This window comes from Camellia sinensis, chromosome 6 (genome assembly GCF_055761805.1).
Source record: "Camellia sinensis isolate YWXY chromosome 6, ASM5576180v1, whole genome shotgun sequence".
In the NCBI taxonomy this organism is placed as follows: domain Eukaryota; kingdom Viridiplantae; phylum Streptophyta; class Magnoliopsida; order Ericales; family Theaceae; genus Camellia; species Camellia sinensis.
The window spans coordinates 14,397,891-14,413,029 of NC_138966.1; the positions used below are offsets into that span (position 1 = coordinate 14,397,891).

The following is a 15,139-nucleotide window of genomic DNA, read 5'->3' on the forward strand; positions in this document are numbered from 1 at the left end:
AACAATTAATATTTATTTTTACTAATTTATTTATCATCTTATATATTTTTACTCTCATTATTTATGGCATATTATATTATCTTTAATTTTTATTTTTATTTTTTTATTTTTAAATTTACAAAATTAAAATATTCCCATTGTATGGTTAAAGGTCACATTTTTTACTTTTTAATTTTTTTTAAGATCACATTATTTTTTTATTTTTTATATATTTTTTAAAAAAATAAAAAATTAATTTTTAACTTAATTTCTAAAATATCCGTGGTCTCCTTGATATACCGCAACGGAAAGACAAAGTCGCCCCATCGCCATCCCATCCCTCGGTCAAGTAGGGACAGCTGAATTAAATTAGAAAGTCATGAGTAGCTGCTAAATGGACTGGGAAATGATAGAGAGTTCTAAATATAGAGTTCTAATTTGAGCTTTAATGATGTGTTAAAGTAAAAAAAAAAAAAAAAACAAATAAACAAACAAAACAAGGCACAAACATCACATCAAGATGGGACCCACCTTCCCGTTAGAGCTCTTAAAGCTCTTATATGAGAGCTCTAAAGCATTTTTGAAATGGACTAGACCAAGTCAAACGTTTCTATTTTGGTGGAATATACATACAACTTGCTTTTTGCTAATTGCTAAATGCCATTTGTGCTTGTAATTTTGTGAAAATTCGTACTTTGCCTCCATAAAATAAAAAGTTACATATTGCACCTCTAGTTTGTAAAAATTAAACTATAATTTAGTTTTGTAAAATAAATTAGGACATTTGGCCTAGTAATTATGTAACACCGTTGGTGGTGTGAGATTGCGAGTTTAACCTCCATAGAAAGAAGTTTGATATCTTTTGTAGTATTTTATTTATCCTTCATTATAGGGTTGCATGTAATTAGTAATGGTTGTTGAACTTGAGTTAGTTTATTAGTTGTCAAGATTTTTTGACTTTCTAATTATTATGGACTACTAGTCTGTTTGATAATATAAATATTTTTTTTATATTTGTCATTACTGTTCTATTTATTTAAAGAATAAAATTAAAAATTAAAAAAAAAGTAGTTTTGCTCTTAGTTTTCACTATATATTTTATTAAAAGTTTTAAAAATAAATTGTGCAAAGTGTAAATTTTATAAATTACAAGAAACAAAGTACAATTTTCACAAAACTAAGGATTAAAAAGTATAATTTTTAATTTTACAAGTATCAAAGTGCAACTTTAATAGAACTAGGGGCAAAGTAATCATTAATTCTTATAAAAATCTATAAACATGATTAAAATAGTACATGAACAAACATTTTGAGTGATGGCAAACCAAAACAAAAAGAAGAGTATATAATTAGGACCTATCATTGATTTTTAAACTAAGAATAAATCAAATTAGTTTAGAATCTTGGAATTGAATAAATTTATAAAGTTGATCAGATTATATATAGATATCCAACAAATGGTTTCCTCCATTATCCTTAATTTCATGTCCCATTTAAAGGGATGATGATTGCATCAAAACATAGACCACCTTGGTCGCCAAGGCTATTTTCTAGATATCTATAATCTATGTGAAAATAATCAAATCTATCCAATTTGCATTTTCTCACTCATTAAATTAATTTTGATTATTTTAAATTTTTGCAAGTGCAGTCAGATGTGAAGGCCTTGGGAAAATTTAGCCATCCAAATCTAGTAAAGCTGTTGGGTTACTGTTGGGAAAATGGTCAATTCCTCCTAGTTTATGAATACATGCAAAAAGGAAGCTTAGAAAACCACCTTTTCAGGAGTAAGCAACACTTTTACTTCAACCAAAACCAAAACCCTTCACTTCACTTGCTTTAATTCATGGAAATGTGTTGATCTAAAAAAACAACAAAATTGTTTTCAAAAAATAACAAAGTGTTTTGTATATATGTTGCAATGTTGTGAATGGTGCAGAGGGTTTAGCACCACTTCCATGGGAGACAAGGCTTAATATAGCGAAAGGAGAAGCTCAAGGCCACGCGTTCTTGCACACGACAGAGAAGCAAGTCATCTACCGCGATTTTAAGGCTTCCAAAATATTGCTTGATGGGGTAATTTAAGTTAAATTAAATTTATTAATTGACCTCTTTGTGCATTACTGTATATATAGATTAATTTGTTTAAAAGGCTCAAGAAGTCTCAACTTCATATTTAAACTTGAAAAAAAGCTAAGCCCAACCCTTTTTATAACTCCAGTGCTAATTTCCATGAATCTCGTTGATTTTTGTAGGACTTCAATGCAAAGCTTTCAGATTGTGGGCTGGCAAAGTTAGGTCCCACAAATGGCAATTCACATGTGACAACGAGCACCATTGGCACGTATGGCTATGTCGCTCCTGAGTACTTCGCAACAGGTACGACTCCCCCCTATCTTTCTCTTATAGGAGTAGTAGCCAAAGTCCAAGAATGAATATACATTTTTTGTGCAAAATCAATTTATATGAAAATATTTTCAAGTGTAAAATATTTTAAAATGTTTTCGACTGAAAGAAACAGAGCCTTAATCGTGTCTTGTTTAATTGATATAAAAAGTTTACTTTAAAAGAGTAAAATTTGTTGGTTTTTTTGTCATTTTTGTTTTACTTGGTCTATTTTTTTAATTAAATTTTTTGATCTAGAAAGACTTAAAAAGTAATTGACTATTTTTTTTTTAAAAAAGAAATTGTTTCTTTTCGCATTTGTCAAACCTCACCGAAGTGGTTTGGAAAAATGATTTACACATAACATTTGTAGAGCTCATCCAAAAGATGTTGCATTAATATTTTTTGAATTAGAAGCTATAATGTTGGTATTTTGGTTTGAAACGAAAGAATCACTAAAACCACATATCATTGTATACGACAATTTTTGACATTTTTTTTTTGGGTCATTGACAAATACTCAATTTTCAACCCCTTCCTTTATATTGGTTTGGAGTTTGGAGTCTCATAATTCAATAAGTGCAAGTATTTCGAAGCAATATCACAATTTAATTTAGGGATGGATGATCCTAAGCCATTTTCATCTTACTAGCTTTTAACACTCAAAGACTCGTCATGAGCATATGACAATTATAAATGTTATTTGTTTGTATAGTGGTGCAAATATGAATTCGACAACAATGATCGATAATAAATTTTTAGGTCATTTGTACGTGAAGAGCAATGTGTACAGTTTTGGAGTGGTGTTGCTTGAATTATTGACAGGTTTAAGGGTGATCGACATGAATAGATCCAACAGTGCGCACAATTTGATAGAGTGGGCTAGACCTTTCCTACCCGACAAGAGGAAATTGAACAAAATCATGGACCCAAGGCTTGAAAATCACTACCCTTCAAAAGCTGCATTCCAAGCAGCTAAACTTATACTTCAATGTCATGAATCCAATCCGAAAAACCGGCCCTCAATGAAAGAAGTTTTGGAGGCTCTCCAACAAGTCAATGCCATCAAGATGAAGCCTAAGGGCTCCAAAGCAGGTGCAAAACATACCGCCACAGCCACCCAGCACCAACAACAAGATCGTCATCCTCCAGGGAATTCTCAACGTTATGGTCACGATTGATCTCTGCTTCACCACCAAAAGTATGCTGGAAATGGTAGAGGTCAGGTGGAGCTCGCTTGCCCGTGCCTAGACCTTGCAGATGATTATTTACATGACAAGTTTTACAAACACATATGTGAATGGAAAAAGATGTGCATCAAATATCACTGGTGATTTTTGTAAAAGAGAGTTTAGGTGATCGTATCAGTGTTGTATATGAATTGCAATTATTGTTTCTTCTGGGCTCTACACTTCCATAGGAACCCCCAAACAAATGTACACTAGCTATTGCGTATGTTATAGGTAAATGTTAACTAATACTCCTGAAGTAATGTTTAATATCATGATTGTTGTGAAAAATGTAAAATAGTTAAGTATTTTAAAATATATAAAAAGAGTTTTGTTGTGTTCTTTAAATTATATTTTTTGATGTATTTTTCATATGCCCATAACACTTTTTAGCAAGATTGTGTTACATATAAACTTTTGTTGTCAAAAAGGCCCCGCACCTACACCTACAGCTTGTCAGCTACAGCTCGATTAGGGCATCCATGGTATACACAAAATACCAGGCACTGTATACGCTACTCATGTTTTCTTTGTCGTGGTTCCAAACACTCTCTCCAACCCAGTATTTGTTGATTTTCACTTAAAAAGCTAATTATTTTAATAAATTGTGTTGAGAAAATAGGGACGAAAGATCCCATTCTACATGAGAGTTTCTTTGCCAATATGGTGCATGTCATGTTGTTAGGCTCTAAAAAAAAAGTTACTTATTAAGAAGTAGGGTTTCAGCTCGAATTGTTGTTTATGTAATGTTAATTTTCTCATACTCTTAATAAACTATAGTTCTATTTGATTGTTCATATTGAATATAAGGGATTGAAGAGCATATATAATACTTAAATGATATAGGATGAGACATATTAAACTTATGATATGAAATAAATTATATATACTATGGGTTGTAAATGAGCCTGAGCCTGAGCTCGAGCTCGAGCCGAGTTCAAATCGAGCATAAATAATCGAGTTCGGCTTCAACTCATCAAATATTTGATAAACTCGAGTTCGGCTAAAGCTTAAAAAAAAAAAAAAAAAAAAAAAAAAAAAAAAAAAAAAAAAAAAACTTAAATTAATTTACTTATTAAGATTTTAAAAAATAGAAAATATAAGCAAAATATACAAGAATACTTATATTAATAACAAATTTCATCAATCAAATATACAAATTTACACAAACACCAAATACACAGAAAATTAAATAAATTACTAAAAAATTATTTGATATATTATTAAAAGTAAATATTAATTTATTTTCTTTATGATTATTAATCTTATCGAGCCCCACTTGAAACAACTCGTGCTTAGCTCAATTAATAAACGAGTTTAAAAATCAAGTTCAAGCTCATTTATTTAATAAATGAGTCAAGCTTAAACAAGTTGAGAGCTATTCATCAACACCTTCCTTTAGAGTCCTAATTATAACTGACCAATGAATGAATTATATATAGGATGAGATGCTAGAGAGTCCGGAACAACACATGATTGTGTGCCTAACTAATGAACTTTTTAAACTTTTTTCAAATTATTTTTATTTTTTTGGTGGAAGGGCGAAACCGGAGAATAAAGGAATCCCTTGGGCTATATGGTCAACTGTGACTTATCCTAAGTTCCAAGAAGGGATGGGTTTCAAAGACTTCAAAGATTTTAACCAAGCTCTGCTAGCAAAAGCAAGGATGGAAACTCATTTCCAATCCATTTTCTTCTTAGGCAAGAATGATCAAGGGCCTCTACTACCCTCACTCATCTTCCATGCAAGTAGTAAAAGATCCAAATGCCTTGTGGGCATTGACTAGTCTTCTCAAAGGCAGAGATGTTCTTCAACAAGGATTGCATTGGCAAATCCAATCGGGTCAAAATGTTAAGTTTTGGGAGGATCATTGGATCCCTTCTATCCATGGATTCAAGATCACCTCTCTTACACCAGTTGATTGCTCTGTCAAATATGTGGCTGATGTTATTGATCCTTCTCTCAAGTCTTGGAAGTTAGGCTCATTAGTGGGCAACATTTTTGTGGATGAGGTAGAAGCTATCCAAGCTATCCCCATCGCAGAGGTAGAAAGAGGTGATTCTCTGGTATGGCATCCCCACAAATCAAGTCTCTACTCGGTCAAATATGGGTATTTGGTGGCGAGATCTCTTAATGGTAGTACCACCTCGAATTTGGCCTCTACATCTACTGCTTTGAGGAACGATATGTGGAAAACTCTGTTGGCTCTCTATGTCCCCCAAAAAATTCGGCACTTTTGGTAGAGGATATGTCATAATCTACTAGCAACAAAGGTGGGCTTGTTCAAACCGAAGTGTAGCACCTCAGCTGAATGTCCTATTTGCCACTTCGAGATTGAAACTGCGAAACACCTCATTTTTTATTGTCCTTGGACACAAGCAGTCTAGTTTGGGAGTGCTCTTAACCTCAGAATTGAAAAGGGTTCTATCCCAAATGTGGCTCAGTGGACTAGTGACAAGCTGAGTACGGGTATGACTAAGGTGGAAGCCTAGTAGTTCTTAAGTACAGTGGCACATTTGGGTTGGTTCATTTGGTAATCGAGAAATAAAGTTGTGTTCAACCATCTACCAATTGATCCTTACACCACTCTACAAAGATTCTCTCAGTTCTAGTTTGAATTGGGAAACCTTCCTAGGCTTGTCTCTGTGATTGATCAATAGTTTTAGGCTCTTACCTCAAATCCTGGTGGATAGGTTCCTGCCATCTTAGGACATGCAAAAATCAACTGTGATGCAACCTACTGTCATGGGTCCTTATTGGCGTCTATTGTCGCTGTGTTTACAGATTCATTTAGTAAGCTTACTGATGGCAATGTTAGGATGATGTCAGCTTCTTTAGCTTCTCAAGCTGAGGCTTTCGCAGTCTATATGACTTGTCGTCTATGTGTTGGACAATCTTCACTGTATTTAAATAGATTAAATTATGTTGTGTACAAAACAACAACAAGAATATAAAGAAATAAAGAAAATGAGAGAATTTGTTTGATTACAAAAATCAAACTCGAAATAAAAATAAATAAATAAAAACAGATTTTATTTTGTTACAAAAACAAAATTAAAATCTAATTAAATAAACAAAATTAAAAACAGAATAAAATTAAAAAACTTACTTGGTTAATTTATTTGAATAACTTTTCTGATCAAGTCCAGTGTTTAACACTGTGTCTTTAAGACAGATTCGTCCTCTCTACGGTACTTTCAGAATTAGGACGTCTATCTCCCAGGATAAAATGATCTTATCAACGAATAAAAACAGCACTAAAATTTAATCGTTCGTCGAACACACAAAGTGTTTACACTCTTTCTTTCAGAAATAAAATGCAACAAAATGAAGAATAGAATAAGCAGACGTGAAATACGAAATTTCTGAATGAATAACATCAAATGAGGGTGGTCCTATTTATAGATGTCAAGGTGGCTCTTGATTTTAAATTGAACAGGTACACTAGTAACCCCGGAGAAGACCATTGGAAAGCGATCATTCGGGTTCTTAGATATCTAAGATTCACCTGTAATCTTGGTTTGAACTTTACTCGATATCCAGCAGTACTTGAAAGTTATTGTGATGCAAATTGGATATCGGATACTAAAGATTCAAAATCCACAAGTGGATATGTCTTTACTCTAGGAGGCGCTGCTGTTTCTTGGAAATCTATGAAACAAACTTGCATCGCACGATCCACAATGGAATCCGAGTTCATTGCTTTGGACAAAGCAGGAGAAGAAGCAGAATGGCTTCGTCACTTCTTAGAAGACATTCCAATGTGGCCAAAACCTGTGCCAGCTATTTTGCATTCATTGTGATAGTCAATCTGCAATAGGCAGGGTACAGAATCATATGTATAATGGTAAGTCACGACATATTCGTCGTCGACATAATACCGTAAGGCAATTGTTGTCAAACGGAATAATCTCAATAGATTATATAAAATCTAAAGAGAATATTGCGGATCCGTTGACAAAAGGATTGACAAAAGAGCTAGTGTATAGTTCATCAAAGGGGATGGGATTAAAGCCTATTACATAAGAGTCGTCATAATGGTAACCCTACTTATATGACTGGAGATCCCAAGAACTAAGTTCAAAGAGACAACTAAGTTATGTATGGCTCACCAAAAATCACCAAGGGATTAAAATTCCTACCCATTCCTATGGTGAGAGTGATATCTGCAACATATGTTGTCTGCAGGGGTATAAGGATAAGTTTTGCTTTTAATGATTACTTATATCTTGATTAAGGCATAAAATCAAGACGAGTATAAGGAGATACTCACAATAAGAATCACCTATATGAGTGTTGAACTGGGGCCAGTTCTATGAGAATGAAAAAGGCTATATTCTCTAGAAATACTCATGAAAACTAGGTGCGTTCAAGGCCAAAATGAACACAACAGTGAGAACCACGATGTGTCAGAAGATATTTTGTGTGAAATCTATTGTCTTGGCTTACACAAACGGCTGAACAATTCAAGGCATCACGTCCATTGGTTAGCCAGTAAGTCCGATAGGTTATCACTAGGGAAGGTTCAAGGCCGACAACTACCTATCTTGTTGCAAGATATTTTCGACTTATACTCTTTCGTAAAAGTCTGCATATTGTTGCATTTCCGTTGTCATCAAATTCCATTCATGTGGGGGATTGTTGGAAATGGTAGAAAAATTCTGGGTAAAACCAGAATTTTTTTCTTAAGTTTGGTCTATTTTTTAGGTGGGCCCCGAGCGTCGATTTACTCGGGTCAAAGTGGTAACGCGTTCTATGCCGCGTTATGATTCACGTGGTATATTTGGTTGCTCAAAACCATTACCGAGTGAATGGGAAATTGAAGCCAAAGTGTGCTCCATGAAAATGGAATTTTGGTGGAAATTCCTTAAGGTTGTAAAATGGCTTGTCCCACATTGATTTGGTAGGAAGTTTTGAAAGGGTTTATAAGGCATGGGTTTGGTACTTGGGGTGTGAGAGGGAGAGGTTAAGGAGAATAGATGGCCAACGATGGACAGAAAGAAAATATCAAGGACGACATCTCTAGTACGAGTGGTAAGCATGATGATCCAAACATAGAGGAAGAAAACCATAACGAAGGAACACGAGATCAGAATCCCGGAGAGAAAGACGTCGGCCAAGAGAGAGATGCACCGAAAAAAGTAGGTTGAGACAAGTATTACAATGAAAGCGACCTCTAGGTTTGGAAAGATAGATGCCTGAGAAGGACGGAGAGATGAAGGGAATGGCAAACAAGTTGGCAGACCTACAATCGGTTGTCAACTTCATAATGCAGAACAGCGTCATGTCGCCACCGTTTCCATTGAAGGACACGCAGATTCCAACAGCCAAGAACGACGCCCAAAAAGGGGGGCAAAAAGCAATCCCAGCAATCCCTCAGCATGACAAAGTGAAAGAACGCTCACATCGACCTTCACGGGACGCTGGGCGAGCAGAATCAATGAGGAGAGAGTCTCAGAGGACACCTCGTACCAAGGGAACTTATGTCAAAGAACATTAGCACATTCAGGGGAAGAAACTTTGCTTTGATACAGTGAATGAAGAGAAGTTCAAAAGGACACATAACGACACTAGGAATAGTGCCAAAGAGACTAAAATCCGTTGATAGCCGAGCCCCTGGTTGGACTAAGGAGAATTTGCAGGACTACCTCCAGAGGAAGAGGCAGAATACCAAGGTCACATCACCTGTCAAGCTAAGAACGCCGTTCTCAGTAGAGCTGGATAAGTTTAAAGCCCCAATATGTTCCATATGCCGAGGTTCCAGATATATGATAGTAAGTCAGATCCGAACTTTCACGTCGGCTTATACCTGAATTCAATGGCATTGTATACCGGGAATAAACTGTTGCTCTGCAAGGTGTTCCCCTCATCCTTGGGAAAATTGCATCAGATTGGTTTCACAAGTTGCCGAAAGGAACTATGAAGAGTTGGGAAAGCCTAACCGAGATGTTTGTGGCCGGGTTTGTTACAAACAAATTGCAGTTGTTGAGGGTAGACTCCCTGATGGCTCTGAAAATTGGCGAAGGTGAAAGCCTCAAGGCTTATGCCAAAAGGTATTATGAGGTGTTTAACTGAATACCAGGATGTAATTAGGAGTTAGCGGTCGTGTCTTTTAAGAACGGCTTGGAGGATGATTGCATGCTTCGAAAGTCACGAGCAAAGACTCTGCCAAAGAGTATAGAGGAGCTCATAGCAAGGATCGAGAAATATGCCAAAGCAAAAGAAGATACACCAGGAGCAAAGGCACAGAAATAGGAAAAGAGAAACGGCTCACCGAAGCGAGGCCGAGGTAATACTGGATTTAATAGACAAGAAACAAGACTAAGGGCTACACAGGTAGTCTAAAGAAGCAGTGGCGAATTTATGGGGAGAAGTCTAGGATATAAAGTACTAAAAAAGATCAAGAACCAGCCGTATTACAGAGCGCCGGAGAGGATCCCTGGCGAATTTATGGGGAGAAGTCTAGGGAAACACTGTGCTTATCACAATGAAGATGGACACCTGACGCAGGGTTATAGAGCCTTAAAGGCGCATTTGGAAGATCTGATCAGACAAGGTCACTTAAGGGACCTAGTAGATAAGGCCAGAACGAGGGAAGAGCAAGCAAGGCTGCCCCAGATACCGGCAGCACCACCTCCACCAGCACCACAATAGCAAACAAATAGACCTCGAGTGATCAACATGATTCACTCGAGGGTCAATGAAAACGAGGTACGTGGGGAGACTCAAAGGGTGATGCACTTACAGCATGTGTATCAGGTCCAGCAAAAGAGGCCAAGGACAGACGAGTGCCAGGGACCAATGGTGTCCTTTACCGAAGCAGAGTTAGACATGGTGCAGCATCCGCACAACAATGCTCTGGTAGTGACCCTCAAAATTGGATAATACCAGGTAAGGCGTATTTTGATTGACCAAGGTAGCTCTTATGACATCATGTATGTCAGATGTTACAAAGAGCTCGGCCTCTACCAAGATGATTTGGAGCAGTCCAACAACCTAATGGTCAGTTTCAATCAATGGAACACCAACATGGTCCTTGGAAGCAATGAATTTAGAAGTGCAAGCAAGCACCAAGAAGATAAGTACAGAGTTCACAGTAATTGACACTCCCTCCCCTTACAATGTTATCCTAGGGAGGCCACGGTTACACGCAATGAGGGTTGTTCCCTCAACACTACACCAGCTGTTGCGATTCTCAATAGAGCATGGAATTGAGGAGGTCAAAGGAGATTAGCAATGAAATCCACCTACAACATGCGAGAGGCAGAAACAGTAAAAATTGAGGACGAGAACATAGAGGTCTTGCATGATGTCGGCAAAGAGCCGATTGACAAAAACGAGGAAGCCTTAAAGAAAATTCTAGTCCAACAAGGTGATGAAGACCGTTTCTTCCTTCTCGGGTCAAGACTAGCCGAGGAGAAGAAAATGAAGTTAGAGTCATTCCTGAGAGCAAACATAGAGGTGCTTGCCTGGACGCCATACAAGATGCCTAGCATTGATCCCGAAGTCACTTGCCACAGACTAAATGTAGACAGGTGGGCTAAACCTGTCATTCAGCAAGCAAGGAGGCCGACGTTGGTTCATGTGGAGACAGTAGAGGAGGAAGTGAACAAATTGTTAGAGGCCAAAGCTATTCGGGAGGTAAACTACCTAATTTGGTTGTCAAACACAATTGTTATGAAAAAGGAGAATAGGAAGTGGAGGGTCTACGTGGACTTCATCAGCCTGAATAAAGCTTGTCCCAAAGACAGTTTCCCACTCCCCAAGATCGATCAATTAGTAGATGCCACTTCAAGGCATGGAATGATGAGCTTCCTAGATCACATAGCAATGTATCCCCACGACAAGCAGAAGACTACATTTATCACCCCAAAAAGGCTATATTGCTACAGAGTGATGCCTTTCGGGTTGAAAAATACAAGAGCAACCTACCAGAGGTTGGTGACCAAGATGTTCCAATATCTTATTGGCAAAACAGTGGAAGTGTACATTGATGACATGGTCTTGAAGACCAACGAACCTAAGAATCACCTGACCGACTTAAAAACAGCTTTGGTATCCTTAAAACATATCGGCTCCGACTCAATGCTTCGAAATGCGCATTTGGAGTTAGGTCTGATAAGTTCCTGGGATACTTGGTTACTAAAAGGGGGCATTGAAGCAAGCCCATAGCAAATCAAGGCCATCCTGGACTTGAAAAGCCCGACATCAGCAAAACAAGTGCAGATGTTGACTGGAAGGGTAGCAGCCCTGAACAGATTTATAAGCAGGAGTTCAGATAAGTGTAAACCATTTTTCAGTTTGTTAAAAAAGGCCACAGATTTCTTGTGGACAGAGGAATGCGAAATCGCCTTGGCCGACTTGAAAAAGTACCTGACAACAGCTCCAATTCTGTCAAATCTAGTACCTGAAAAGGAACTATTCTTATACTTGGCCGTTTCAGAGCACACAGCGAGTGCAGTGATAATTAGAGAAAAGAAAGAAGAACAAAGAGCAGTATACTATGTGAGTAAAACCCTAGCAGGCGCAGAGACCAGGCACTTACCCCTGGAGAAATTGACACTGGCGTTAGTGATGGCTTCTAAAAAGCTGAATCATTATTTCCAGGCCCACAAGATTGTGGTGTTGACTGAGCATCCATTGAAGTCCCTGTTGCAGAAAGGAGATCTGACAAGCAGGGTAGCTAGATGGGCAGTGGTATTAGGCCAATATGACTTAGAATTTAGGCCCTGAACGGCAATCAAAGGCCAGGTACTGGCCGACTTTGTGGCCGAGTTCACACCTGGTGTCATCCCAAGTCGGGCTCCAGTGAGCCGCAGCTTAGGGTGTCTAGGGGAACAAGAAGAGACCCAGCTGGGAATGAAAAACCCCACAACAGAGCAGAAAAAAGAAGAAAAACCCAAGCCCTGGGATATCTACATCGGCGATTCCTTCGGCCTATTTGTTGATAGAAGTTCAAACCGTCAAAGAGCGGGGGCAAGAGTGGTGTTGGTATCACCAGATAGGCGAATGTTAGAATAGTCTATCTGTTTGGGGTTTAAAGCCTCAAACAATGAAGCAGAATATGAGGCACTAATCGCAGGGTTAAAGTTAGCAACAGCAATAGAAGCCGACGAGGTGATAATCTTCTGTGACTCCCAACTTATTATGAACTAGGCAACAAGCAAGTATACAGCCCGAGATGAAAGAATGATAGCCTATGTCAAAGAAGTTGTTAGACTACTAGCCTTGTTTCAGGATTGCCGACTACAGTAGGTTAGCTGAGATGACAACAGTCATGCTGATGCCTTGGCTAATCTGGCTAGTGCAACGAAATCAGGGGAGGCAAGGACAATAATGGTTGATTATTTGTCAGGCCCAAGTGTGAAACCACTAATTAAAGAGTATGAAGCAATATATGTAGAGATGGGTCCAAGTTGGATGGATGCAATAGTGATGTTTCTTAAGGACGGCAAGCTACCAAATGATCGCAAAGAGGCGTATAAGACTAGACTGAAGTCGACAAGGTTTAGCCTAACAGCAAAAGGACATCTCTACGGAAGGTCTTTTACTGCTCCCCTTTTGAGGTGTGTGCGTCCCTCCCAGGTTGAAGACTTCTTGTATAAAATACAGGAAGAGGTATGTGGAAGCCATGCTAGAGGCAGATAACTTGCTCATAGGGTCATTACTCAGGGGCACTGGTGGCCCTACATGCAGAAAGATGCTGAAGCCTATGTCAGAAAGTGCAAGAAGTGTCAGAGATTTACACCTTTGATACATCAACTAGCCGCAGATTTGAACCCAGTAACCAGCCCTTGGCCATTTGCCCAGTGAGGCATAGACCTAGTTGGACAACTGCTCCAAGCAACTGGGCAAAGGAAGTTCTGCTGGTAGCAACTGATTACTTCACAAAGTGGGTAGAAGTTGAACCCCTTGCGAAGATTCGAGACATTGATGTGAAGAACTTCATATGGAAGAACATCATCACCAGATTTGGGATCCCAAGGGCAATAATAGCAGACAATGGTACACAGTTTGACAGTAAGCTAATCAAAAGCTTTTACGCGAAGTACAAAATCAAGAACTACTATACTCCAAGTTTCCCTCATAGTAATGGTCAAGTAGAAGCATCCAATAAGACTATCTTGGATGGGATCAAAAAGAGGCTGGAAGCAGCAAAGGGAAAATTGGTGGAGGAGTTGCCCAATGTACTTTGGGCATATCGGACTTCGTTGAGAAGATCAACTGGGGAGTCTCCATTTGCCATGGCTTATGGCACTGAAGCGGTTATCCCACTAGAAGTCAGCATTCCAAGAATCAGAATCTAGGGAGTGGAAAATGGTGCTAATAAGGCATTTCTAACCCGAGATCTAGACCTACTAGTGGAGAAAAGAGAGAGAGCAGCAATTCGGTTGGGGGCATACCAGCAACAACTCGCTAGGGCTTACAACAAGAAGGTCAACCCAAAGAGTTCAAAGTTAGGGACCTTGTGCTGAGGAAAGTAGTCGCCAACAAGAAAGATCCTAAGGAGGGCAATCTAGGCCCAAATTGGGAGGGGCCTTATAGAATCATTTCGATCGCCGGCAATGGGGCATATCGCCTTGAGGACAGTAATGGCAAAGAGTTGCCAAGACCCTGGAACACTTGCAACTTGAAGTTTTTCTATCATTAGATTTTTCGTTTTCAAAATTTATGTCATTTAGCCAAAGTAATAATAAAATTTTAGATTGATTTTTATGAATTTGAAATTTATGTGATAGGACTGACCAGTCATATGGCGATGTTTCTAAATGAAACTTGACGAATAACTTAGACTTATTATATGGCAGAGTTGAATTATACTTGCACATAATAAAGTTGAACTAAGTTGGCGATGTTTCTGAATGAAACATGATAGATAACTTAGACTCATTATATAGCAGCGTTGAATTACACTTGCATATAATGGAGTTGAACTAAGTTAAATTAACCTAGACTTGCAATATCGGGAGTGTCATGACCCAAACCTGCCCCCATGGGTTAAGGACATAACTGGCCAGTAATCACGAGATTACCTACAGCCTCAAACCAAATAAGACATAACTCATCAGAGTAAAGGGGCCAAACGGAAGCAAATTTAAACTTTGTCCTTAGAGTTGTGCTTATATGGCACGTCATAACAAACCATACATATACAAGTTAATAACTCACATCAAAATATGTACTAACACAAAGCTCTGTACATACAGGATCATTCAAGTCTAGGTCAGCCAATCAAAAGCATATACAATCGCAATCCAAAGTCCTCGCCAACATGACAAAATATAACAAGGCAGCAAAAGGGCGAAAACGAGTCTCGTGTGTGAGACGTAAGGGCTGACTCTTCAAAACTTTGGTTGTTCCACACAAACTTCACTGAGGCTGGGTTTGAACCTCTCTTGGCTCACCTACAAACACATGAATGAGCGTGAGCGAAAGCCTAGTGAATAATATCAAATAAAGAAGATACATTAGAACAACATACATCAGACGGCCTTGGGCCCAATTCATATTTCTATCTAGTATATATATATATATATAGATCAAG

At 38.1% G+C, this 15,139-nt stretch overlaps 1 protein-coding gene across 2 annotated transcripts; it reads left to right on the forward strand.

Moving 5' to 3' along the window:
- The first annotated feature begins 1,302 nt into the window (after positions 1–1,302).
- Positions 1,303–3,941, forward strand: LOC114286656 (putative serine/threonine-protein kinase PIX13). Of its 2 annotated transcripts, none has more exons than XM_028229827.2 (4): positions 1,303–1,766; positions 1,919–2,055; positions 2,235–2,358; positions 3,127–3,941. In XM_028229827.2, exons 1-4 carry the CDS (start codon positions 1,730–1,732, stop codon positions 3,543–3,545), a joined length of 717 nt encoding a protein of 238 aa, XP_028085628.2. In that variant the 5' UTR covers positions 1,303–1,729; the 3' UTR covers positions 3,546–3,941. The 2 variants fall into 2 exon arrangements, with proteins under 2 accessions (XP_028085628.2, XP_028085629.2); XM_028229828.2 differs by having other exon boundaries at positions 3,190–3,941.
- Positions 3,942–15,139: the final 11,198 nt, after the last annotated feature.

Bases quoted from the DNA above. Each gene is read 5' to 3' on its own strand.
- LOC114286656 (XM_028229827.2), top strand. From the start codon at position 1,730: ATGCAAAAAGGAAGCTTAGAAAACCACCTTTTCAGGA. The intron at 2,056-2,234 runs GTAATTTAAGTT...TGATTTTTGTAG, and splicing joins CCAAAATATTGCTTGATGGG to GACTTCAATGCAAAGCTTTC. The intron at 2,359-3,126 runs GTACGACTCCCC...ATAAATTTTTAG, and splicing joins TCCTGAGTACTTCGCAACAG to GTCATTTGTACGTGAAGAGC.